Raw genomic sequence first — 23,132 nt, forward strand, 5'->3', positions numbered from 1 at the left:
ATATATACCAACTGGCCGAAGATGCCAAATCGTTCGCTATCGGAAAAGGGTCAATTGACGCATCTTATATAACACTGGCGGTAGACATGATTTCTAATCATTCAATTAGGAAATATCAACCGATGGCATCGCAGATAGCTTAAACTATAGACCAAAAATAGACCATAGTCAGTGGAGAGGAAAACTCATTGGTGGAGCCGTAAAGCCTTCCAAAGTTGGTAACTTCCAAGGTTATCTTATCTCCCGATATCGCATTAGTGCGGGAGGAGAGATTGAACTCGATGCGACACTCTTTCCAAGGTATGTCACTCACCAACACTTGCCTACGCCATGCCGTCACCCTCGACTGCGAACGCCCACGCCAACAGTGCTTGCATACGATGCCATAAACGGAAAGTGAAATGCTCCCGAGGTAATACATCCCACATGCTCTGATGTCCCTACAGCTCACACCGCGGGCTTAGAGCTGCCATGCCGAAGCTGCCAATTGACCGGTCATGAATGCACATATCCCGTGCGCGACCGCAACATCACTGTACCCGAGAGCATCTTGCGTGACTTGGAGGCCAGGGCCTTTGGCTCCCGTGGCCAGCCCTTGGGAGTTGCGTCCTCCCCGGAGCTACCAGCGCGGCCGCTCGTCGAAGACACCACATCCGAGGTGTTTCTGACCAGACTCAAACAGATTCGTCAACAGAACACAAGCACTGGTTTGACGCCGCGGTTCACCAGCCCGTCGACACTGACAATCGAAGGCGAAACCTCGTCCCCAGAGTCGTATGAGTTTGTGCAGCTGAGCTTCGACACATCGGGTACGCTTATTCCCTTGTGTCTCGAAGTGAGCTAATGGCTTTTTCTTATCCAGATACGCCCTGTACTTTCAGTTTACCTCCCTACCCGTATGCGCTGGCTTTACTGGACCAGTTCGACATATTCCTAGGACATGACTGGCATTGGTTCCTCCGGAAGACCTTTCGAAAGAGACTGGAGCAGACATATAAGAACCCAAACTCTTCCCAGGCCAGGGACAGGGTGTGGTTGTGCACACTGCTCGTCGTGTTTGCTCTGGGCGAGTCGTACAATGTTGGATCGCCATTGGAGATTCGGCTGGGCCGCCTCAATGACGAACGCGAGCCAGGAATCTCGCGGAATCCGCCCGGTACCGCTTTCTTCGAACAGGCCCTCCTGCTGCTCAAGGTCCGCTTTGAGGAACCGACGATCGATCAGATCGAGGCACTAAATTTAATCGTGAGTACTCCATATTTGACCATATTGCTGGCTTTCCTGACAGCCAAAGTCATTCTATTCATATAGTCTGAGTCGGAAACGGACGGCTTACATGTACGCCGGGTTATCCGCTCGACTCTCCAATATCCTACGCCTACACAAGTCTTCCACGTCTTTGGCAGCTTCACCCGTGCAAGCTGAACATATGAAGCGGGTCTGGTGGACTGTGTATTGCCTCGATCGGATGACGAGTACAGAGATGGGACTACCGCCGATCTTTCGTCGCGATGAAGTCGAAATTGCATATCCCAGTGATGAACTGCTGCCACCCGAATCGGCCGATGAATTCTCAAGCGGAGTCTCGTTAACAGCGCAGGTCAATCTTGCCTTCATTCACACCGATATCTGCGAAACAGTCAAAATCCTGGGCCATCCCGATCCAATGCGTGATCAAAAGCGGGCAGAGCCGATCATTCAGCGCCTGGAAGCCCTGAGGTCGCAACTACCGCCTGGGCTGTCTTTCAATGTGGAACATAACCTGTCGACATCTATACGCGAGATGACCAACCGATCCTTGGTGTCACTGTATGAACGATACTACCAGTGCTTTGTCCTTCTACTTCGCCCCTTCTTCCTAAAGCAGATCAACTATCTCTTGACAACCGATTTGGCCAACGCTAGCCAAGAGAGCTTAACATATTTGACCAATCTTTGCCTTCGTGCTGCAAGGACAAACCTGTTTCTCATTGTCGGGCTAGCAGAGTGCGAGAGATTGGCCAAATTTGGGTTTTGGGAGAGCCTCCATCTATTTTCTGGCCTGACGATATTGTCTCTTGCGATATCGGTCAATACGTGTTGGTCGAGCACTTTCGAGCTGATGCCTGATGACGAGACAACATACCAAACCGCAAAAGGTATATTGGACGATATGGCACAAGCGGGAAACCTTGCCTCTAAAGGACAGCTACGAATGCTGGAAGAAGTGGAGGCGCTGCAGTATGCTTTCATGGAGACTGACAATACTACCTTTGACTTGGTTAATTTCTGGGATGTGGATACGTGGATGTTTTGAAACGAATCGAGGCTACCAAGGGCATGCAGAATCCCTCTTCTCAGTGCCGCCCAAGAAAGCATACTGTCAATTCTTGCTGAGGCAGCAAGACAGTTTCTTCACTTGGCAATGACCTTGTCCGATGGAATGCTAGTTGCGCATCTCATGGGTCCCCGTCTGCATACCTCATCCGCTCAGTCACGCTCTGTCCATTTATCATCAATCTTGCGGCACCAGGCATTGTTCTCATCTGCTTCATTACCATACCACTTGCTAATGAATCCGCGCCATTGATCGGTGACGTCCGGTCTCCTGTCCCCGGCTATTTACACATTTGCGGTAACAATAACAATTCTATGCAAGGAATGACCGTACTGCGCAGGTAGGATAGAGAACAGATTGATGAGCTTGTATCACAGCTTGGCCACGGGCGTCTCAAACAGAAATTCGCCAACGAGTCTGCTCGCTTCCTTCGCCACCCCCCAGGCGAACACATAACCACCGCCACCGGTACCATAGGCGTGAACGATCTTCTCACCATCTTTGACCTCTTTCTCAACTCGCACGCCCGTCGGTCTATCTGGACGAACACCCACATTGTGACGAATAACATCAAAGTCGGTCAAATTGGGGCCACTGAATTGATGCGGCAAGTTTTCGTGTACTCGACGAAGAATCTAGTCCTATGTTAGCCAACGAGGTATGCCCCCAAGCACGGGAAACCTACATCTTCGGTGATGGAGTCATCGAGCTCAGTCGACGCATTACCATACTGCTTGATACCCCCCAAAACGGCTGTACCATCCAGCCTTGGAATGACATAGGTGTAGTCCTTTCCGTGACGCATGAAGATCTTATTGTAGTTGGTCTTGGCGAGGACGGTCTGCCCACGGACTTGGACCATATGCTCGTCCGCCACGTCGGTTAGGTACCTCGCGCCCAGCGCAGTGGCGTTGACCAGAACATCGTACCCGGAACCCTTGACATCAGCAAGAGAGGTCAGGTTCCTGCGAACAAACTTGACGCCAGACCTCTCGAGGCGCTTGCGCAGCCAGGGGAGAAAGACGTGTGGTGTTATGACGACGGACTTGTCTGGGCTCAACGTCAGTGACCGAAAGCAAGTGAGGATTGGGTTCCGTACAGCTCATTCCTAGTGAGGCACCCTTTGGCAACTCTTCCGGCCTCATTACTCGGAACTCCGGCATTTGGTCCCGGTACCAGACTTGCTCTAGAGGGAGATCGTCCTGGATATCGTTCATCTCGATAATCTGTGGTTCCGTCAGCACTCGGCTGGTCATCTTTACTGAGATATTCGTCTTACCCGAACACTAGACTCTGGATGCCTCTTTGCAAGTTGCCACCAAAAGGCAAAGGACTCCAGTTGCATCTTTTGTTCACGCGGACTAGAGCCGGCAAGACCTAGAAAGACAGCGCCAGCCCAAGGACTGGCCCATTCATGCGATAACTCGTCCCCCGGCAGGTTTCTGGCAACAACGGTGATGTCGCATGTACTGGGGAGCAGGCTTGCCGCGGTGAGGCCGACAATGCTGTCGTGCTATCAGACCTATGCTTGAGTCGAAAAAGGGAGGCCATACGTACCCTGCGCCCACAATGGTGACTCTCGGCATCGCGATTTGCTGCACAATTGGGATCAAGAGACTCCTATAGCCTACCTATATATCACAAAAGACAGGGTTCAACAGCACCTTTAATAAACGACAGTGGCGTGTCGAGGCCGTGATAATTGGAGGCTGATTAGATCGGGCGCTAGCCATCGATTGCCGAGCGTTATCTCGGACTAGCGCCTTTAGTCTCCGAAAACAGCCATTTAGATAGGAGATTTCTCCCAATCGCCGCGTGGGCGTTTTATCTGCTGCCAGGGACCTTGTCCTCGATAGCCCTCGCCCCGCTCTCGCTGTGATGCAATGCACGGTTCGCATCTGAGATCGGGGCGCCTAGAATCCGGGGTACAAATACCTGGTCCAAGTCTCCTGTCTGTACTCGCCCCGACAAGGTTATTCATCACATCACGTTCTACTAACATCATGGCGGTTGAACCTGTCAAGGTTAGCAAGAACGATCCTGAAAAAGTTGTTCTTGCCGGCAATGCTTCGAGCATCAAGGATGGCGACACACACATGCATTCTGCCGAATACGCGAGGTTCCTGGAGCTGAACCATGAGTTCACCGGGTCTAGGCTGAGAAAACTGCTTCGAAAGTGCGAGTAAGTACATTGGCAGTCCCTAGAAGTTGCCATCTCTAAGCTGGATCCAGTTTCCGCGTACTCCCCCAGTTGATCATCCTCTATCTTATGTCGTATATTGATCGGACCAACGTCAGTCAGTAGCGTCTCTCCGAAATTGGAGCGAAATGCGCCGATCCGCTAACTGATCGCAGGCAACGCCAAGCTCTTTGGGATCTTACAAGACCTCAACCTCTCCAGCCAGCAGTGGAACACATGTCTCTCTATCTTCTTCGTCACCTACGCTTTTGGAGGCGTGCCCTCCAATATAGCCCTCAAGCACTTTGGGCCTAAGATCTGGCTTCCCGCGCTCTTGACCACTGTCTCGCTCATCCAGATTGCCGCCTCTGTGGAGATAAACTATGCTGGATGGGCCGCATTCCGTGTTCTCTTGGGCCTAGCCGAGGCCGGCGTCTTCCCTGGCTGCTCCTTTGTCCTCACGTCGTGGTACTCCCCTGCCGAGGTGGGCGCGAGGATGGGATTTTTCTACTCCGGGGCCTCGGCAGCAGGCGCATTCTCTGGGCTGCTGGCATACGGCATTGGTCAACTTGACCACACCTGGGGCTACCGTGGCTGGCGGTTTATCTATTGTATCGAGGGACTTTTTAGTCTCTGTCTCTCTATTGCGGCATTCTTCTTTGTCTACGACACACCGGCTACTGTGACATGGCTCTCGGCTGAGGAGAAAGAATTCCTCATTCTGCGCCAGAAGTTCTCTACTGGCGGCGACACTGGTATTGCCGAAAAGGAGAATTTCTCATGGAAGCATGCCCGTGCCGCCTTTAGATCGCCTCATATTTACGCTCTCGCAGTCACTGAGTTTACCCTTTGCGTCACCGTTTATGGATATAGCTTTGTCCTGCCGACCATCATTAATAACCTCGGCTACTCTGCAGCAAACGCCCAAGCCATGAGCGTTCCACCATATGTGTTCGCCTGTGCTGTCACGGCCTTGTCTGGCTGGCTTGCCGACAAATGGCAGAAGAGAATGCTGCCCCTGTTTTTGTGCAACACCATGGCGCTGATCGGTTTCATCATCATGGTCGTTAGCGTTCGATATCCAGGAATTCCAGGCGTTACCTTATTGGGCGTCTTCCTGACGACTGGGGGATTGTATCCTATTTCCCCCTTGGCCACGGCTTGGATGTCTCTCAACTGCGCCGGATCCATGAAACGTGCTGTCGGCATCGGTGCTATGATCAGTTTCTCCCAGCTGGGCGGTGTACGTACTCCCGACCCCTTTTCCGATTGCTACGCTCACCTGTACTAGATCATGGGCTCCAACATCTACATTGGCAGTACCGCACCCAAGTACCCTCTCGGATTTGGTCTGAGTATCGCTATGCTAGGTCTCTTTGGATGCATCTGGCCGCCAGTGTACGCTCTTATCCTTAAGCGAATCAACGCCAAGCGTGCGGCTATACCTGAGGAGGATATCAGGGCGAAGTACACTGCGGACGAGCTTGCTGAGATGGGCGACGAAAGTCCGCTGTTTAGATACTCATTCTAAGAGACCGAGCTGTCTTAGGCACATCCAGTTTGGGAGACTGCACGGAGATTTGCAACGTTATACCTCCCGGTATTCTGATAGCAAACACGGGCTGATGATTACAGCCTCGACGGATAATCGAATCAAATTGATACCTCAGTGGTATATTCTTCTTCGATGAGCGACTTGGGCTCACATCGGTCGCGACTTCGTGCACTACGCCTCGGCACCCACCAGAAAACCGAGAAATCACTGCATGTAATTCAGTAAGCTGTGGTAGAAGGTTTGCTCGGTTGGTGAATATTCGCCCAGCCAGAGCTGATGGTCAAAGTCGATGTGCTGCGACAACAAATCATAATCCTTGACACTTCCATTTGATTCATTAATCCCAATTCTGGCTTTGACACTGGTCATTGGCAGATACTCACCACCTGAGCACATATATAAAATTGCTCACTCTCGTGGATAGTCATCTACGGCCCTTATTCGTAAAGATCAGGTCACTTTCCCATTCTGCCTTGCGTGGAAACTCATTTCTTAGCTGATCCCTGCTCTGGTACTCCTAATACAGCCCTTTTGATCTGATTTGCATTAGGCGTGTAAAGGTCGCTTGTCTTTCTATGGTGGACCTGGTTGAAATATGGAGCTGAAGAGTCGTCGACCCTGCGGTCCAATCTTGGTATGTACCAGAGGATTCGATCACAAACGCCTAGTTCTTGTCATTCTTGGGCTATCTCACTATCTATTCCAGACTTACGCCTTCACTGGCACCTGCAGTGTGACCTCCCTCTCCGGAAGCAGTTTCAGTGCATAGGCAAACGGTTGCCGTTCTTTCGCAGTTTTCTTCGCCTCCTCGTAGGATGCGCGGGAATATCTCACAGACTCCACTCCTCTCTTCAGCATTTCAGCATTGAAGTCACCCACAGCAGCCTTCACAGCTGGAGTATCCTTGGTCTTTCCTTCAGCATTCACCTTAGCCAAGGTCTGTGAGAGGTTCATGGCATCAATGAAGGTATGGTAACCGCCCTCTCCTCGGAAAGGGGTCATCGCATGGGCTGCATCCCCGATGATGATGACGCGACTCGCAGGCACACTTTCAAGCTCGAGGTCACGCCAGACATGGGCCTGCTTCCTGATACCTTCGACGGGGGTCAGATCAAAAATCTCCCGAACCTTTGGTGGCAGTCTTGCGACGGTCTTCATGACGTAGTCGTGCTTCTCCTGCTGGCTGGCTGTCTGGAGCCAATGATCGGGCTCACCAACGGTCTCATCCGCTCGCATGATCATCCAGTAGAATTTGCCAGAGTTCGCGTCGGGGTAGACATAGTGCATCCCAACAAATGTGATGAAGCCAAGGGTGGGATTGATGAGAGTATAGGCGCTGTGGCCAAGCGACAGTTGGCGTCTGAATTGCTCTCCGGACAAGTCCAACTCGCCCACCACGGCAGCGAGTGGGACGACTTTGAGCAGATCATCCGCCGGGCGCTGCAGCAGATGTGCTCGAACTGACGCCGTTATCAGTATATATTCTGGCTGCGGGACGAGTATGAAGCTTTGCTTACCGACGCTTTTGATGCCATCTGCGCCGACCAGAATGTCGCCCTTGGCGCTTGTTCCGTCCTCGAAATAGGCTGTGGCTCCCTCTTCATAATGCTCAATCTGCTTCACGCGCTTGCCCCATTGGATGTTGAGGTTAGTCGACAGCCAGTTACGGAGGCGATAACGCTCAGCGCGAATCAGTGGCGTATCAGGAGAATCCTTTTGCGAACGTTAGCAACTGTGGCTTCTGCACTGTGCTGAAATTAACCAAATGGCAGCCCACCTGAAAGCCAACACGATCGTCCCTATCCGGATAGAACATGGTGATCTGAGCAGGCAGATCGAGTGGGGTGAGATGGTTCGTTGCCTCTTTCAAGTCGGGCATGTCGTCAGGGAAAGACGATACAAGGCGGTCGATGATACTAAGCTCGCCATCAGCGCCGCCCTTCCTGGATAGGATGGAAGTTGGCAGTCTACCTGTGCAGGGCAATTGCCCATCCTTGTGAACGAGCGTCTTTATCGGCGTCGCGTTCAAAAATTTCGAAAGAAATACCCTGCTTCCGCAGGCTCTGGGCCAGGGCCAGCCCGCCCAATCCTGCTCCCATAATGAGGACATGCATCTTGTTGGTAGTGTTTCTGATACGAGAATGTGTGTATTCCCAGTCCGAGTGGATGGGTGGACAGTAAATACTGGAAAGCCAAGAATATATTGCCTTCGCGGTAGTTGTTTCAAGCTTGAAGAAACGGGACTACCGGAAGCTGGAAACACCGACAACGGTAGTTCCTACGAGAAAAGCGACCGAAACACGGTTGCAAGTCATTAGTGGTTGGACCTCGGATTATCCCTTTTGACCTAAAACACTCATAGCATAGCAAAGGCTGTATCTGAAAACCGCCGATGGAGGTTCACAAAAATCACCGAAACTTACTCTAGGGGGATTTTACGGCCAACTTGGGTATAACAACTTTCGTTCGGCAGGATATTACGTGTGGCTTAGAAGTAGAGCCTTCGGGCAATACATAGTGGGGGCTGGTAGGCAACCGTCTAGCTACAGGCCAGTCCAACGTATGATTTAACCATATCTGCGAAATTAGAGCTCCCTAGAAATCTGCCTAAGACAACACATAGTATAAAATAGCCAGATCTTCACCATTTAGTCTCTGAAAGGGTCTTCACACCACGGATCCACTTCCAGACGCAATAGAAGATGTCGGCCGACGATCTCCAGCTGCCACTGATTGACCTCGATGGTTACCTCAACCCTACATCCGACGAAGACAAACTGAAGGTTATTGCCCAAGTCCGAGATGCTTGTGAGCAGTACGGTTTCTTTCAAGTCACAGGTCATGGCGTGCCCCTGAGTCTACAGCAAAAGTTCCTTGCCAGTCTAGACAGGCTGTTCAAGTTGCCTCAGGAGGAGAAGATGAAGATGTCTTATCTGAAGAATCCATGCCGTCGAGGATATGAGGCCTCCGGCATGTCACTTCGGGATGGGGATCCCATGCCAGACGCAAAGGAGGTACGACTCTGCTGACTGATTACAATTGGACCATTTCTGCATTCCTCTCTTGCTAATGTTGCAAGGCATTCTACTTGGGGCGAGAAGACCCCAAAGTAGAGCTTTCAGGCTTCTACGGACCGAATGTCTGGCCCGAGCTACCTGACGAAGAATTCCGCGGTCCAGTCTGGGAGTACTACCAGAAGACAAGCGATCTGGGCAAATGTATCTGGGAGATTCTTCTCCAGGGACTCGGCTACTCACCCGATCTAATGACCGAATTTGCGAAGAGACCGCTCGTCCAGATGAAGATGATCCGCTATCCCACCCCACCGAACACGCTGCCTGGTCAGTTTGGCGTTGGGCCACACAACGACTTTGGCGGCGTCACTGTCTTGCTGCAGGAGCCAGAGAAGCACGGCCTGGAAGTCTGGATGGAGGACAAGCAAGACTGGCTTTCCGTTTTGGCGCTCGAGGATATCTATGTCATCAACTGTGGAGACATGGTGCAGAAGTGGTCGGGAGGCAAATACAAGAGCGTCCGGCACCGAGTTGTGAACAAGGCTATGACGGAGAGACTGTCGTGTGCCACATTCTGGCACGGCGATGTCTATGCCACCAACCCCTTGAACCCGGATGATCCCAACAAGGAAACAGTCGGTCAACTCCTGGTCAAGCGCTTTAGGAACCAGATGACGCTGCCGAAGGAGGCCATTGCTCAAGTGGAGGCAAACTGATGGCAACTGCTTAGCCTTGCTTGAATTGGTTATTGACTGACAGATGCCAGTCTCGAACTCTCTTTGAAACTGCTATTTTACAATGCATTTTTGCCTATTCAATTTTAGTCATTTGTAGACAGGAAAGGCTAATCCCACAGAAGCCTGGAGTAATGGTCCATACAGTATTGAATCCGCTTATTGAAAAAGTCCTCCGCAGGCCCCTGGAGGGCATAGATGACATTTCCCGCATGATAGGCCCCGAAACCAGTACCTATCTAGGCAGGGAAACAGAAGGCTAATCGTATTGGGACCAGTTGAGATGCTGATCAGATGAACATAACAGGACAACGCATTTGAAACTGGATAGAAGTACCTGAGTCCGGGGTATAGCCGAAGCATACTACCTAGGTAGGTTGGGAACTCCTCGCCAGAGACTGAAACATACTCGAGTACCGAGAATCACGACGGAATTGGGTGTTTGGGTACACAAAATGATATTCACAACCAGAGGATAAAATATATCTAGATCACATGCAAACGAAGAAACTCATAGTAACATCTACCAACAATATCTAACGACGCGATTCCAGGCCTGCATCGCCAACAACGGCCTCGTGAGAGGATAAGAAGTAATCGAACCCATGGGCCTTGATACGGCCCATCCACTTCACGATCGGAATCTTTTCCAAATCTCGGTCCCCGCAGTTCTCTTTGATATGCTTCGCCAACTCGGCCATAGTGACCGTTGTACGGCTGTCATAGTGGAAAAATTGCGTAGCGGTAGCACCTTGATTGCCACGAAGCATAGAGTCGCTCAACCAGCGGGCTACTTGCTCAGCTGGAATCATGTCAAGACGACCACCCCATCCAGTTGTGTCTGGAATCAGGTTAGTCACGTCGACAAAGCGGGCAAATTCATCTAGGAGGTGCTTTGGTGCAGGAGATTGTTGGGCAGCGGGGAGGAATCGGTGGATGGAGATGGGCACTCCGAGGGATTCTTGGGAACGTTCGAGGATACGTTCGCTGGCCCAGCGGGTTGCGACATAGCCGTCGCTGCCATCCGAAGGTGGCTCATTAGCCGCAGCAGAAGTTGCAGTGCGGGCCCCTTCGCGAGGAAGCACTCCGATAGTCGAGATATAGTGGATTGGTACGCGGCGCGGAGCAGCCAATTGGACCAGTTCTTTGGTCGGGAGAACGTTACTGGCGCGAAGCACATTGTAATTGTCCCAGAACGAACGTGTGCCGCCCATGTGAATGATCACGTCTGCTTCACTTGCGAGGGACCGGAACTCGGTTTCGGAAAGACCTAGCAAGGGTAGAGAGAGGTCGCCGGGGTGATAAGTAACCTTGCTAGATGTGCTCAGTGTCCGAGACGTTCTGTCAGTTTTCTCTCTGACGGCCACACAATGGATCTTGCCAACGTCGGGGTGCGAGTCGAGTTGTGGAATGAGGTATTTGGCCACATAACCAGTTCCGCCAGTGATCAACACGGTCTTGGGCTTCTGCTCATCAGTCGCGACGAGCGGAATGTCCAAGAGAAAGCTAGGGATTGCAGGTAGTGCAGTCTCACTTTCCCAGTCGATAACACTGAGGATGGATGTCTCTTCTATCTTGCGAGCCATCTGCCCAAGCGTGTTGGCACTCAGAAGCTCAACAAGTGGGACGGCCACATTGAAAGCGCGGCGAATCCTTTCTTGAAGTCGGATGATCAGAAGGGAGTTACCCCCAACGAAGAAAAAGTTGGTGGACGGAGTGAGATCAAAACCAAGGGTCTCAATGGTCGCCCCAAGAACTTCTCGCCATACATTTCTCAGCTGCAACATGGTCTCGGTAAGCTCGGTGCCCTGTTGGGAGCTCTGCGCTCTCTGCGGCAGTGGCATGCTCTGTATAGCTTTCCTGTCCACTTTGGAGTGATTTGTGAGAGGGAATTTGTCGAGAGGGATCGCAACGACAGGCACCATGTACTGGGGTACCGGGAGGTTGCTCAGCAAGCGATCCAAAAAGGCGTCTTGATCGGTGATTGAGTGATGAGGTGCGAATACCACATGGGCGACTAGGAATTCGGGATCACCTTCGCGCAGCGTCACAACCGCTTCAGTGAGCATGCCCTCTGCAGCCGAAACAATGTTGCTCTCAATATCGCTGAGCTCGATCCGCAGACCGCGTATCTTGACTTGCGTGTCGCCGGCCATGCGGTTGTGGAACACCATGGCCCCATCCTCTCGCAGGTGAACAATATCACCTGTCCGATACATGGCTGTCCAACCGTTACTAGAATCCCGGGCCGTTATAAAGGGACACGGAACGAAGTGTTGGCTCGTGAGGTCTGAGTTCTTGAAATATCCCAGTGACACGCCCGCACCGCCTATACAAAGCTCTCCGGGCATTCCGGCAGGCAGTGGTCTCAACCGTTCATCCACGATGTATTTATTGTAGTTGGGCAATGGATAGCCGCAGGGGATTCGGCCCATGTTCTCCAGTGTCTCTCGATCGTGGTACGGAACCTCCATTTTGGTAGACGAAATAGAAATTTCGGTCGGGCCGTACGAGTTAAAAACGCGAAGATGAGGAAGTTCAAGGTCGGCGAATGCTTGAGTGACGATGGTGGTTAGGTTCTCCCCACCGCCAAAAGCGAAGTGCCAACTAGAGGCCTGTCGGAGACTATCGCCGCCGTATTGCATCCAAAGCAAGTACTCCGAGGGCGTTGCCTTTGTGTAGGTAATGGACTGCTGCCGCATGATCTCGGTGATCTCAATCGGGTTTCCACGCTTGCTCCACGGGACGACGTACACCATACCACCATTGCAAAGACCGGTATAGATCTGGTCCGAGGAGTGGTTGAATGTGAAGGCGCTCTGTTGCAACACTCTCTCTGCCCCAAGCTTCCACATCTTCGTATATCCCTCGATTTCATTTCGGAAGCCCGAGTGTCTAACCATAATGCCTTTCGGAGTACCCGTTGAGCCGCTGGTATATAGAATGGCAGCCGGGGAATCTGGGCGCGCAGCATTCGAAATTCGGCTCGAGCTTTGAGGCTTGATAGTCGATACATTAATAACGGGGGCTTGCGCAATGCCGAGGTGTGGGACATCCTCCAGTGTAGTGGCATCCGCAATGATCGCTTTTGGTTCGCAGTCTTGCGAAACAGCCGCGAGCCGAGGAAGAGGGTTGCGAAGATCCAGAGGAACATAAACGGCTCCAACACGCATAATGGCAAGCATTGAGCAAACCCAATCAGCTGCGGCTTCCTGGTAAACAAGGACATGCGAGCCATTACCAACTCCGGAATCCAGCAATGCTTCGGCAATCACTTCAATGCGGCTGATCATTTCTGCGTAGGTGAGTGTTTTACCACTGCCATCCATTAGAGCAACCTTGTCGCCATTCTCCTCTGCAACTTGGTCAATTCGGTGGGGAAGGGTTTCAGGCCAATCGGAATCCAACTCGAGACCACGACCAACTTGGGTGGCGTCGAGACGCTGCTTATCGCTGAACAGAGGAATAGCCTGCAGGGTGAGCGATGGATCACTGGTGAGGATTTCGAGGAAATGAACATATGTGTCAGACAACAAGTTCGTCGCAGTGAGATCGTAAAGGCTCTTTTGCGCCCGCAACATAACCAGAGCATCGGTGGCACTGTCGGTCACATCGACAGTAACGTCATATGCGGTCTTCCCAGTGTCAATCCTCTCGATTTCAAACTGACAGTCACCAAACGGATGGTTTGTTTGAGCACCCTGGCGGTAGTCGATAAATGCTTGGAAGAATGGGCTATATGACGAGGAACGAGCCACGCTCAATTCCGCCAGTAGCACATCAAAGGGGAGACGGGAGTTGTCAAGCGCCGCATACGATATATCGCGGACCTCACGGATTGCATCCCCGAATTGCTGATTTTCATGACGGCGGAATCTCAGAGGGAGCAAATTCAGGAAGAATCCAATACTACCCATAACATCGCCGTCATTGCGGGCAGCGTCAGCAACGCCAATAACGATGTCTTGCGCATCCGTGAAGCTGAAAAGCATTGCCTTGAAAGCTGCAAGATAGAAATGGAAGGGCGTGGACCGCTGTGCCTTGGAGACCTCTCGAATTCGCGCCGCCAAAGCAGGCTCAAGGCGGAACTCCACCTGGTGGGTGTCAAATTCCTTCATTGGCATCCTGGCGCTGGTTCGTGCCATGGGGAGGAGTGGTAGAACAGGTGGCTGTTCACCCACTGGGAATACACCCTTCCAGTAAGCGAGCTCACCGTTCATTTCACCCTTCTCGTAGCTCTTCCGTTGGGCGGATGAAAACTCCGGGTACTGCCGGGGAGCTGGACCAAGAGGTTGACCGACATACGCCTTTTCAAGGTCAGAAAGAAAGACTTGGAGGCTGACACCATCCATGATGATGTGATGGTGGTACATCAGAAGATAGTGAGAGGAAGGTGATAGCGTTAGGAGCATCAGTTGGAGTAGCTCCCCACTCGCCATGTCAAGATCGTGCATCCTCAATTTCTCATACTCGCTAGCAACTTCCTCGACCGACGCAATCTTCTTGCATTGTAGCCGAATTGGTGAGCTGGGCAGCACCTTCTGGCTAGCCTGAGCCGGGTCATTCTCATCCGCGACAAAGCATGTGCGGAATGATTCATGTCTGGCAGCAACCAGCCGGGTTGCTTTCTCCAGATTTGCGATGTGCAGATTTCCCGTGATATGGTAGTAGTATGCCACATTGTGGGTTCTTTGGTTTTCAAGCAACTGCTGTAGAAACCAGAAGCGGGACTGGCTAAAGGATATCGGCTCACTCTTGAGAAACTTACGTGGGGGATGAGTGGGTTCTGACGGTGGCTTTGGACTGCCCTTGGAATCCGGAATGGGCTCCTCAGACGTCACGGAGCCTGGGGAAGACTGGGCCGCCGACGACGATAAGGGTGTCACCGAGCTCTCGGGCGTCAGCTTATATTCCGAAGAGGAGCTTGACTGAGAGTCGCCGGCTTTCTTCTCAGTTGGCAGCTGGATAGGAGGTTGTGTAGCAGGTGCCTTCGTTGCGGGCTTAGCTGGCTCAGCTCCCGGTTTCCCTATGCTCGCCAGAAGTTCCTCTGGAAGCTTCTCTTGCGCTCTCTCACACAATTCCGCTGGAGAAGCTCCGCCGACTACCTTGAGCACCGGAATATCCACCTTCAGCTCTTTCAGGAACCATGAACGAACTTCAACGGCGACTAGTGAGTCAATACCAAGCTCAACCAGAGGAGCATCCGGATCGATTGCTTGGTCTCCTAGCTGAAGAATGACCCGCAATTTAGCGGAGAAGCAATCTGGAGACAACAGTCAGTACAGAATATGGTGTTTCATCATGGATGTTAAAAGTTTCACATACCCAGCAGGATTCCGAAGACTTCTTCCTGTGTAGTTGCCTTGGAAACACGTTGGCCGACAGGAAGCTTGGTCTTCTTGTCATCATTTGCAGAGTCGACTTCGACAGTGCTGCTCTCGATAATACAATGCGAGAAAAGAGGGTTGGTAAACCACGGACCCTTGACATTCTCGTCCTGGCCAAAGTAACGGATTCCAGCAGTAACGACTGCTTCAGGAAGACCCTCCTGGTCCTTGGGGTCTGGGAAACCCGCCTGGATCGTTTCCGCAAATGCCTTGCGCAGATCAGACTCGGAAACGGCCTCCAGCCCAAGGCCGATCAGTTGGTCGCGAACGATCTGAGCTGCCGTCTCGACATATCCAATACCGACAACGCGACCAATGTCGAAGGTAGAGGCAGCCAAGCCACGGCGACGTCTGTTTCTGGCGAGGCCATTGAGGTAACCATTACCTGCGGCGTAGAGAGACTGGCCCGCATTGCCAATGACACTGGATACGGAGGAGAACATGACAAAGAAATCGAGTTTGTCGTCATGGAATGCATCTTCCAGGTGGTTCGCACCGTCCACCTTGGGCCCGATGATCTCCTGCATCTTGCTCGCTGTCATTCTCGAAAAGAGTGAATCAGGAAGGACCATGGCTCCGTGGGCGACACCGGCAACAGGGGGGCAAGTGGCCCTTATCTCCTTCACGGCACTGTCCACACTGGACTTGTTCGTCACGTCCATAGGAAGCACCTTGACGGTCGCATTCGTCCCCTGGAAAGACTGCATCCATCTTTGATCAATGTTGGGACGACGACTTGTCAAACATACGCAACCTGCTCCGTTGGCAACCATCCACTCGCACAGCGACTGTCCAATCATACCACTTAGACCGATCAACAGATAGGTCTTGTCCTTCGAGAAGAACCCCTTGAAATCCAGAGGACGCACATATGCCTTGACAAGCGCATCTGTGGGCCAGTGAACGGCACTCGTGATGTGATAAGGCGTCGACGGGTCATGGATTTGCTCCAACTGAATGACCAAGTCCTGATCATATCCTTGGGCTGGAGTTGTGGACTTCGCCGTCGACGAAGTCGCGTTAGCAAGAGCATGCTCCAGCCGAGCGACGAGCGTATCTTTATCATATGACAGAGGCAGCGATGATTCAGACTGGAATAGTCTCAAGGTGCGAATTTGCTTGGAGCCCAGAGGCAAGGCCTGGCCAATGCGGCGACTGAGGTGACTTGGGCGTGGTGAAAAGGCTGTCGTCAGGTCGAGGAAATGCGAAGGCGCCAAATTGCGGAGGACCTTCCGCAGCAGATGCTGAGGAGCGCGAGCACTCAATCTGATCCATGTCGGGTCATGCTCTTCTTCGGCAGAGTCTGCATCGCATAAGAAGGTGGCGTTGGTTGTTCTGGACGCGGCGCGCCGCGCGACGGCGGCGGCAAGTTGGCGATCCTTGCCGGAACAAAGCACCACGATGGTGCTTCCCGGCGCCACCGGTTCAACAATCGCATCGGCGAGCAACTCACTTGCAACACCGACCAGGAGTTGATCTGCAGAGTCCCCCCCAATATTGCCTGCGAGAGTGCTGGCGACTGGCGATCTTTCATATGTGTTGGTAGTCGACGTCAGAAGAAGCGGTTCGCCCGTGGTGTCATCCTTGCCAACTCCCAGGAATAAATATGTATCCGAAGTGACTGGAAGCGCCATCAAGCTTGAGCTTTCAACTGTGACAGCGCCCTCACGACTGCCTTTCTGTGCCACTGGTGGTCCCTGATCGACCAGTGTAGGCGGCGAACCAGCATTGGGTGGTGCAATGCAAAGGTCGGCCGTCGTCGCTGCCGTCTGCCGGCTAACAACGCGCCTGGACGAGTTCAGCCTGGAATTCTGGTCGGCATTGCCCACAAGACGTGGGATTTTGAGCTTTCCCCCGTCGAGGAACACCTCGGGCTCCTTCGACCAGAGAATGCGTTGCTGCTCTGGTTGGTTCGCTTCCCATTCGTCGAGAGCATACAACTGCAGCAGATGTTCGGCAATGGATTTGGAGACATTTGGGCCGTTGAGGTCTGTAATATCGAGGTGGTTCAAGCTGATATGCGCTGATTCCGCTCGGAGGACGCGGCTAAAGGCAATGCTTGCCATATGATATGGCTGGTCAGCCAGCGCACCTTGCGTGATCCACAGAATATGCTTAGCCATCTCGGCCACTCTCTTGATGCCTTCCATGTTTTCGTCGGTAATCTCCTTGAAAATGGGAGAGTCAACATCCGCCAGAGTGATGAAGGTACTCAGAGGGTTCAGGTTGAGAGCCTCGTCCTCTGTCGGCAAGCCATCAAAGATGGTCACCTCGCCACAGAATCGCTCAAGATGTTCTGACAATTCCTCGGAAATGCGGGCCGTTTCGAGTGTTTTGTTTCCAAGGATGACCAGGTTCTCGATCAAGACTCCAGATGAAGGCGAGGGCGCAGAAAGCGGGCGTCGCAAAAATTGCACCCGATCATCAACGGCCTGCGAGGCAATGATGGAGGCTGGCCAGGCGACAGGGTTGACCTCGGGTGTGATAGCATCAATTCCAGCAAAGCCTGTCTTGCGCAAAGCAGTATGCCAGCCACCCGGAGAGACAATAGGTGCCAATTTGCGGCCGTCATTCACACCCATCCACCAACCAGGGAGACCACCGAAGATCATGCTATTTCGCAATGGGCTTGGATTGGTGAGCTCTAGCAAAAGCAAGTACCCGCCGGGCTTAAGAAGCTGCCGTGTGTTTGCCAAGGTTGTGTTAAGGGAGGGAGTCGCGTGCAGCACGTTCGATGCGATGATAATATCGTAGGAGTGCGCTGCGTATCCTTGACTTGTTGGCGCTTTCTCGACGTCGAGCGTCTTGAACGACATTTTGTGGCTGTACGCCTTGAACAACTTCTCGGCGTGCCCAAAGAATCCCACTGAGATATCGGTGTAAGTATACGAAGACAGCTTATCGCCGATGGACTCCAAGACTGCCTTCGTCGCTCCGCCGGTTCCAGCACCTAAGTAAGTTGTCAGTGAATTGAGATTTCTCCAAATGATACTGTGCATTCCTGGTGCCTCTTACCTATCTCTAGAATTCTCGCATGTGGGTAGCGATGCGTGATTTGCCTCATCATATCGGCCAGGAATCCGTTGGCGACCTCAGCACCGAGGCAGTACTTGTAATGTCTGTCCAGCAGATCATCCTTCACCATGTGCTCCAGGATAGTTGTCTCCCCACGAACGGAGGCTGGCATATTTTCACCGACGGCCGTGATGATCTGAATGTCTGGCTCATTCTCGTAACCACTAATCAATGCTTTGATGTCTTCGGGGCTGTCCTGAGACCACTCTTTCTTCACGGTTGAGTGTTTACCACTGGCGGCGGTCGAGAGCACATGGTTAACCCAGTTCTGAAGATGCACGAAATGCGATTGGCCGTTCTTCCACTCCTCGTCGCTGAGCTCGGAGTTCCATTTCCGGACGTAGTAGTAGCACAGTCTTTCACAGATCATGCCGACATCGACCTCGCGGGTGGACGGGTATAGTCCGTCAGTAATGGCTGCACCATCAGGGGCTGCAACATCGAATTTTGTATGTGTGAACACCACACGGTCGTCGCCCTCTGTGGCAGGAGCGAATGGCTTGATAATCAGGTCTTCGACCTGGATCATTCCATGCTTTCCATCATCGCTAAACAAATCAATGCAGCCAGAGAAGGATTCCGACGCATTGTTGAGGACCGAACACACTGGCACCTTCGACCCGGTGGTTGGCAGTGAGGCGCACACCTCTGGGTTGAGTCGAATGCAACCAATGGCTGTCGGGACATGAAGGGACCAGAGATGGTCATCTGCAGGAGCGGAGTATGCGAGAATGGAGGCTTGGAATGCGACATCGAGTGTGCTGGGGTGGACTAGATACACTGATTCGGGGTCCTCGTAGACGTATGAATCGATGAGCCCGGTCGAGTGCCCAAGCCTGCGCTTCACGGATGACAGTGTTCTGAAAGGGCCGGTGTAGCCATAACCGAGCTTCAGAAGGGATTCGTAGAAGTCATCGGGGTTGACTGTGTACATGTTGTAGTCTTCCAGTGGTGTGCAGTCCAAGGCGTCCACGCTAGGGTCACCGAAGACGATCTTCACAGTGGCAGTGGCCATAAGCTCAATCTCCTGCTTCGATCCGGTGCTGGCAACCGGCAGGGAATAGACAGAGAATTCCGCAGTCGTAGTTTCATCTTGATGGTTCTCAATCCCCGTAAATGTAACGAGAGTCTCTACGGCAGAGTTCTCGCCTTCTTCAAACGTAATGGCCTTCGGAAGAGAAAGGTCATGGAGCTCGAATAGCTCTACTGGTTTATTGGCTGCGAGATATCTGGATCCTTCCAGGGCCATCGCGACATACCCAGCAGCAGGGAAGACAGTTTGGCCTTGCAGTTGATGGCCGTTGAGCCATGGAATCTCAGATGCCTTGAGCACGTTGGACCATCGTAACTCGCGGGTATTGGACTCGGGCAGTAGAGTTCCCAAGACCTCATGGGTCGGTCTTGCTCGCTCACGCATCTTGCGCGATCTCCGAGACTCAGTCCAGTGAGTCCTGCCATGATTCCACTGGTAGGATGGGAGATCGATAACCAGCTGCGGCTTTCGTGATTTCAAGGACGCGGCCTTTTCATAGGACTGGAGGTCAACGCCCTGACTTCCCAGCTGAACCCATAAGAATCCTAGAGCATCGGAGAATGACACGACGTCGTTTTGTCCCCGACTCAAGACGCCAGAGTATGGAAGCGGGCTCGATCGCACATCGGAAATATTCTGCGTAGCTGGACCCTTCAGCGCAGGGTGCGGTCCGACTTCAAGGACGAGGTTGATCTGCTCGTCCGACGCAATGGCGTTCTTAACGCCATCTGCGAAAAGGACAGTGTTGGTCATGTTATCTCTCCAGTACGTGTCCTTCAGCTCGTCGGTGGCGTCCATCGGCTTATCGTTGGGAACAACGCTAGAGTACCAGGCGCAGCTACTGCTTCGGTCCTTGTTGACTTGAACACCACAGGCTCTTAGCGATTCAATATAGGGATCGCCACAGGGCAGCATGTGGTGAGAGTGATACGCCGTATCGACCTTCAACATTCTCGCAAACTTCTTCTCTTCGTCGAAAACCTTCTTGGCATGGATAATAGCATCGGCATCACCAGACAAGGTTACGCTGGCGGAAGAGTTGTGGGCAGCGATGGCAATTCGGCCTTTGAATGCTCGAAGGCTGATCAGGTCGTGCGCATCTTCCCACGAGGTTCCAACTGCAAGCATGGCACCCTTCTGGTTGTTGCTGGTGCTTCCAGCCAACTTGGCATATACACCTCGGTAGTAGGCCACTCGAATAGCGTCGCGGTCGGAAAGCAGCCCTGCGGCATACGCAGCGCCAATCTCACCAGAAGAATGGCCCACAACAGCTGAAAATGAAATACCAGCTGTCTGGAGGAGGTCCACAAGAACGACCTGAAGGGCGGTACAGAGCGGTTGCGACAGTGCAGCCTCTCCGATACGCGAGACGTCAGGGCCTGCTAACATCTCATCGTGAATGGTCCACTGGGGCCGGTCGGCAGCTGGTAGACTTGACAAAGCGTCATCAAGATCCGTAATGCGTCTCTTCACAAAATCAGAGGAGCGGATCAAATGGGCACCCATAGCTGCCCACTGGGCGCCTTGTCCGGTAAAGACACCAAGAATGCGAGCAGGAGCGGTCGCAGGCTTGGAGCTGGCCTTGATACCGATTGTAGAACCAGGGTTTTGTTTCGCTGCTGCTAGTTTGGCATCTATCTTTGACACAAGCTCTTCGATAGATAACGCAGAAAATGCTGCTCTTGTTGGGAATTGACTGCGGCGTGTCTGAAGAGTCCAGGCCAGATCAGATGCGTTGACGTCTGGATGGATCTTCAGATGGTCGGCGTAGGCCTGGAGTTGACCAACCAAGGACACTTCAGACATGGCCGAGAAGACAAAGGGGGTGAACACGCCATCGCTCGTGAGGCCGTTGGCGTCGGTAATCGCTGGAGTTTTCCGGTATTCCTCGACAATGGCGTGGGCATTGCTGCCGCCGAATCCTGCTCGTGGTATAAAACATCAGTCACTTCCCCATGTAGAACCTAAGAAGCCATTCTTCCACAAGCTTTGACAAGACACTTACCAAAACTGTTCACGCTGACGCGCCGAGGGACTCCTTCAGGCAGGCTCGGCCACGGGGTGAGTTGCGTCGGCACTTGCAACCCTTTATAAAATGGTTCGATTGCCGGGTTCAGGCGGTTGAATAACAGGTTTGGAGCAATATATCCCTGTTGGATACTGGCGGAGGCCTTCAGAAGACCCGCAAGACCAGCGGCGCCCTCAAGATGACCGATAACGGTCTTCACGGATCCCACATAAAGAGGTGAATCGGAATCAGTATGCCCAAAAGACTGGTAGATCGCTGCGGCTTCTTTAGGATCTCCAGCCTTGGTGCCCGTCCCATGCGCCTCGAAGTACTGCGGTCGATCTCGGGGATTGTTGATGTCCAATCCAGCTCGAGTATAGGTCTTGTGAATCAGCGCTGCTTGGGCCTCTGTACTGGGCACTGTGATTCCGCTGGTATGACCGTCCTGGTTCGATCCAGTTTCACGAATGATACTTTCGATGTGATCACCGTCCGCAATTGCGTCGCTCAGTTTCTTAAGAACGACTGCTGCCACGCCCTCACCACGGGCATAGCCATCCGCATCGGCATCCCACATTCGGGAGTGACCCGTGGGAGAAAGCATGTTGAGCTTGCTCTCAACGATGAATGTCTCCGGGTTAAGGATCACTTGGGTGCCGCAGGCCACGGCAACGCGCGATTCACCAGTGCGAATGGCTTTGACACCCTGGTGGACGGCGATCAGGCTTGACGAGCATGCCGTATCAATTGTCATACTCGGACCATGCCAGTCAAAGACGTAAGAGATCCGATTTGAGATAATTGCGCGGTTTGTTCCTGTGGCGAAGTAGGTTGCGATCGTATCGAGGTCCCTCACCCCGGTATCATTATAGTCGACACTCATGGTGCCCGTGAAGACCGCGGTATCAGATCCACGCAGGCCCTCGAGGGTATGCCCGCCTCTTTCGAGTGCTTCGTATACTGCCTCCATGAGCAGACGTTGTTGTGGGTCGATCGAGTCTGCCTCGTTGGGGCTGATGCTGAAAAAGGCGGCATCGAATACCCTGGCATCTTCCTCCAGCAGATATGAATGCCGGACGTTGGTGGTTCCATGGTGACTTCCATCCGGATGATACCATCCTGTCGTGTCGAATCGATCTTTGGGAATTACTTGACTCAGATCACGGGGATTCTGGAGTAATTTCCATAGTGCTGAAGGGGAATTGGCGCCTCCCGGGAAGCGACAAGCACTCCCTACGATGGCTATTGGCTCTTCTTGCAGAACAGTCATTGGTGATGTAGGCACAATCAAAGTCTAGAGAAGAAAAAGCCAGGGGTTTGCAAGGTAAGCTTTGTCGAAGTGTCCGCCAAAACAGAGGATCATTCTTCGAAGACAAAAGTGTAAGTTCCAATATGCAGTAACTGTAGAGTATATGCTACCTAGGTACACTGATAATACCTGCTTACTCAAAGTACCCTAGGGTAGTTTTGCTGCGCCGAACAAGATAGAACAGATTTACTCTCGCCCCATTGTCGCCGACAGCGAATGTCCGCTCTGGGTACTCCACCGAGATGGCCCGAAAGAAAAGACCTTTCTTGCACAATTTTCAACATTTGTAAGGCATTAGAGTGCCTAAGAATGGTTTTTAGTAGGTGAAACCACCGAATGTCTGCCAGGCACCGAAGGTAAGCTATAGATGAGCGCCCTCGGCCACAAATGACGTAGCCGCGGCGATTATCTGCGACAAAGATTGGCTTGATACGGCTAATTGGTTTGGTGGGTATTTACAGCTGAATAGTATATTGAAAAATTATCGGATCGGAGAATATTCGTGACTTCAGGGATAACGT

The 23,132-nt window shown here is 52.4% G+C and overlaps 6 protein-coding genes across 6 annotated transcripts; 3 read left to right on the forward strand and 3 right to left on the reverse strand.

Annotated features, from left to right (window-relative positions):
* Positions 1-330: 330 nt before the first annotated feature.
* Positions 331-2,296, forward strand: N7459_005694 (Zn(II)2Cys6 transcription factor; the record flags this gene model as incomplete). Its single annotated transcript, XM_056944878.1, has 4 exons — positions 331-412; positions 447-809; positions 863-1,245; positions 1,289-2,296. The coding sequence occupies 4 exons, from the start codon at positions 331-333 to the stop codon at positions 2,294-2,296; spliced, it is 1,836 nt and encodes a 611-aa protein (XP_056799213.1).
* Positions 2,297-2,688: 392 nt separating this feature from the next.
* N7459_005695 (FAD-dependent oxidoreductase) lies at positions 2,689-3,903 on the reverse strand (the record flags this gene model as incomplete). Its single annotated transcript, XM_056944879.1, has 5 exons — positions 2,689-2,952; positions 3,003-3,367; positions 3,417-3,543; positions 3,597-3,822; positions 3,875-3,903. 5 exons carry the CDS (start codon positions 3,901-3,903, stop codon positions 2,689-2,691), a joined length of 1,011 nt encoding a protein of 336 aa, XP_056799214.1.
* Positions 3,904-4,320: 417 nt separating this feature from the next.
* N7459_005696 (uncharacterized protein) lies at positions 4,321-6,027 on the forward strand (the record flags this gene model as incomplete). The annotated part of the gene is made up of 4 exons (XM_056944880.1): positions 4,321-4,499; positions 4,550-4,614; positions 4,673-5,739; positions 5,788-6,027. 4 exons carry the CDS (start codon positions 4,321-4,323, stop codon positions 6,025-6,027), a joined length of 1,551 nt encoding a protein of 516 aa, XP_056799215.1.
* Positions 6,028-6,759: 732 nt separating this feature from the next.
* Positions 6,760-7,930, reverse strand: N7459_005697 (FAD-dependent oxidoreductase; the record flags this gene model as incomplete). The annotated part of the gene is made up of 3 exons (XM_056944881.1): positions 6,760-7,511; positions 7,569-7,764; positions 7,841-7,930. The coding sequence occupies 3 exons, from the start codon at positions 7,928-7,930 to the stop codon at positions 6,760-6,762; spliced, it is 1,038 nt and encodes a 345-aa protein (XP_056799216.1).
* An 823-nt stretch (positions 7,931-8,753) lies between these two features.
* On the forward strand, positions 8,754-9,781 carry N7459_005698 (isopenicillin N synthase family dioxygenase; the record flags this gene model as incomplete). Its single annotated transcript, XM_056944882.1, has 2 exons — positions 8,754-9,065; positions 9,131-9,781. The coding sequence occupies 2 exons, from the start codon at positions 8,754-8,756 to the stop codon at positions 9,779-9,781; spliced, it is 963 nt and encodes a 320-aa protein (XP_056799217.1).
* Positions 9,782-10,335: 554 nt separating this feature from the next.
* Positions 10,336-22,596, reverse strand: N7459_005699 (uncharacterized protein; the record flags this gene model as incomplete). The annotated part of the gene is made up of 4 exons (XM_056944883.1): positions 10,336-15,062; positions 15,125-18,136; positions 18,202-21,216; positions 21,300-22,596. Coding segments are annotated over 4 exons (12,051 nt in total), but the record flags the coding sequence as incomplete, so codon positions are not given.
* Positions 22,597-23,132: the final 536 nt, after the last annotated feature.

Source organism: Penicillium hispanicum (assembly GCF_028827665.1).
Source record: "Penicillium hispanicum strain IBT 35686 chromosome Unknown utg000005l_segment0_segment0, whole genome shotgun sequence".
NCBI lineage: Eukaryota > Fungi > Ascomycota > Eurotiomycetes > Eurotiales > Aspergillaceae > Penicillium > Penicillium hispanicum.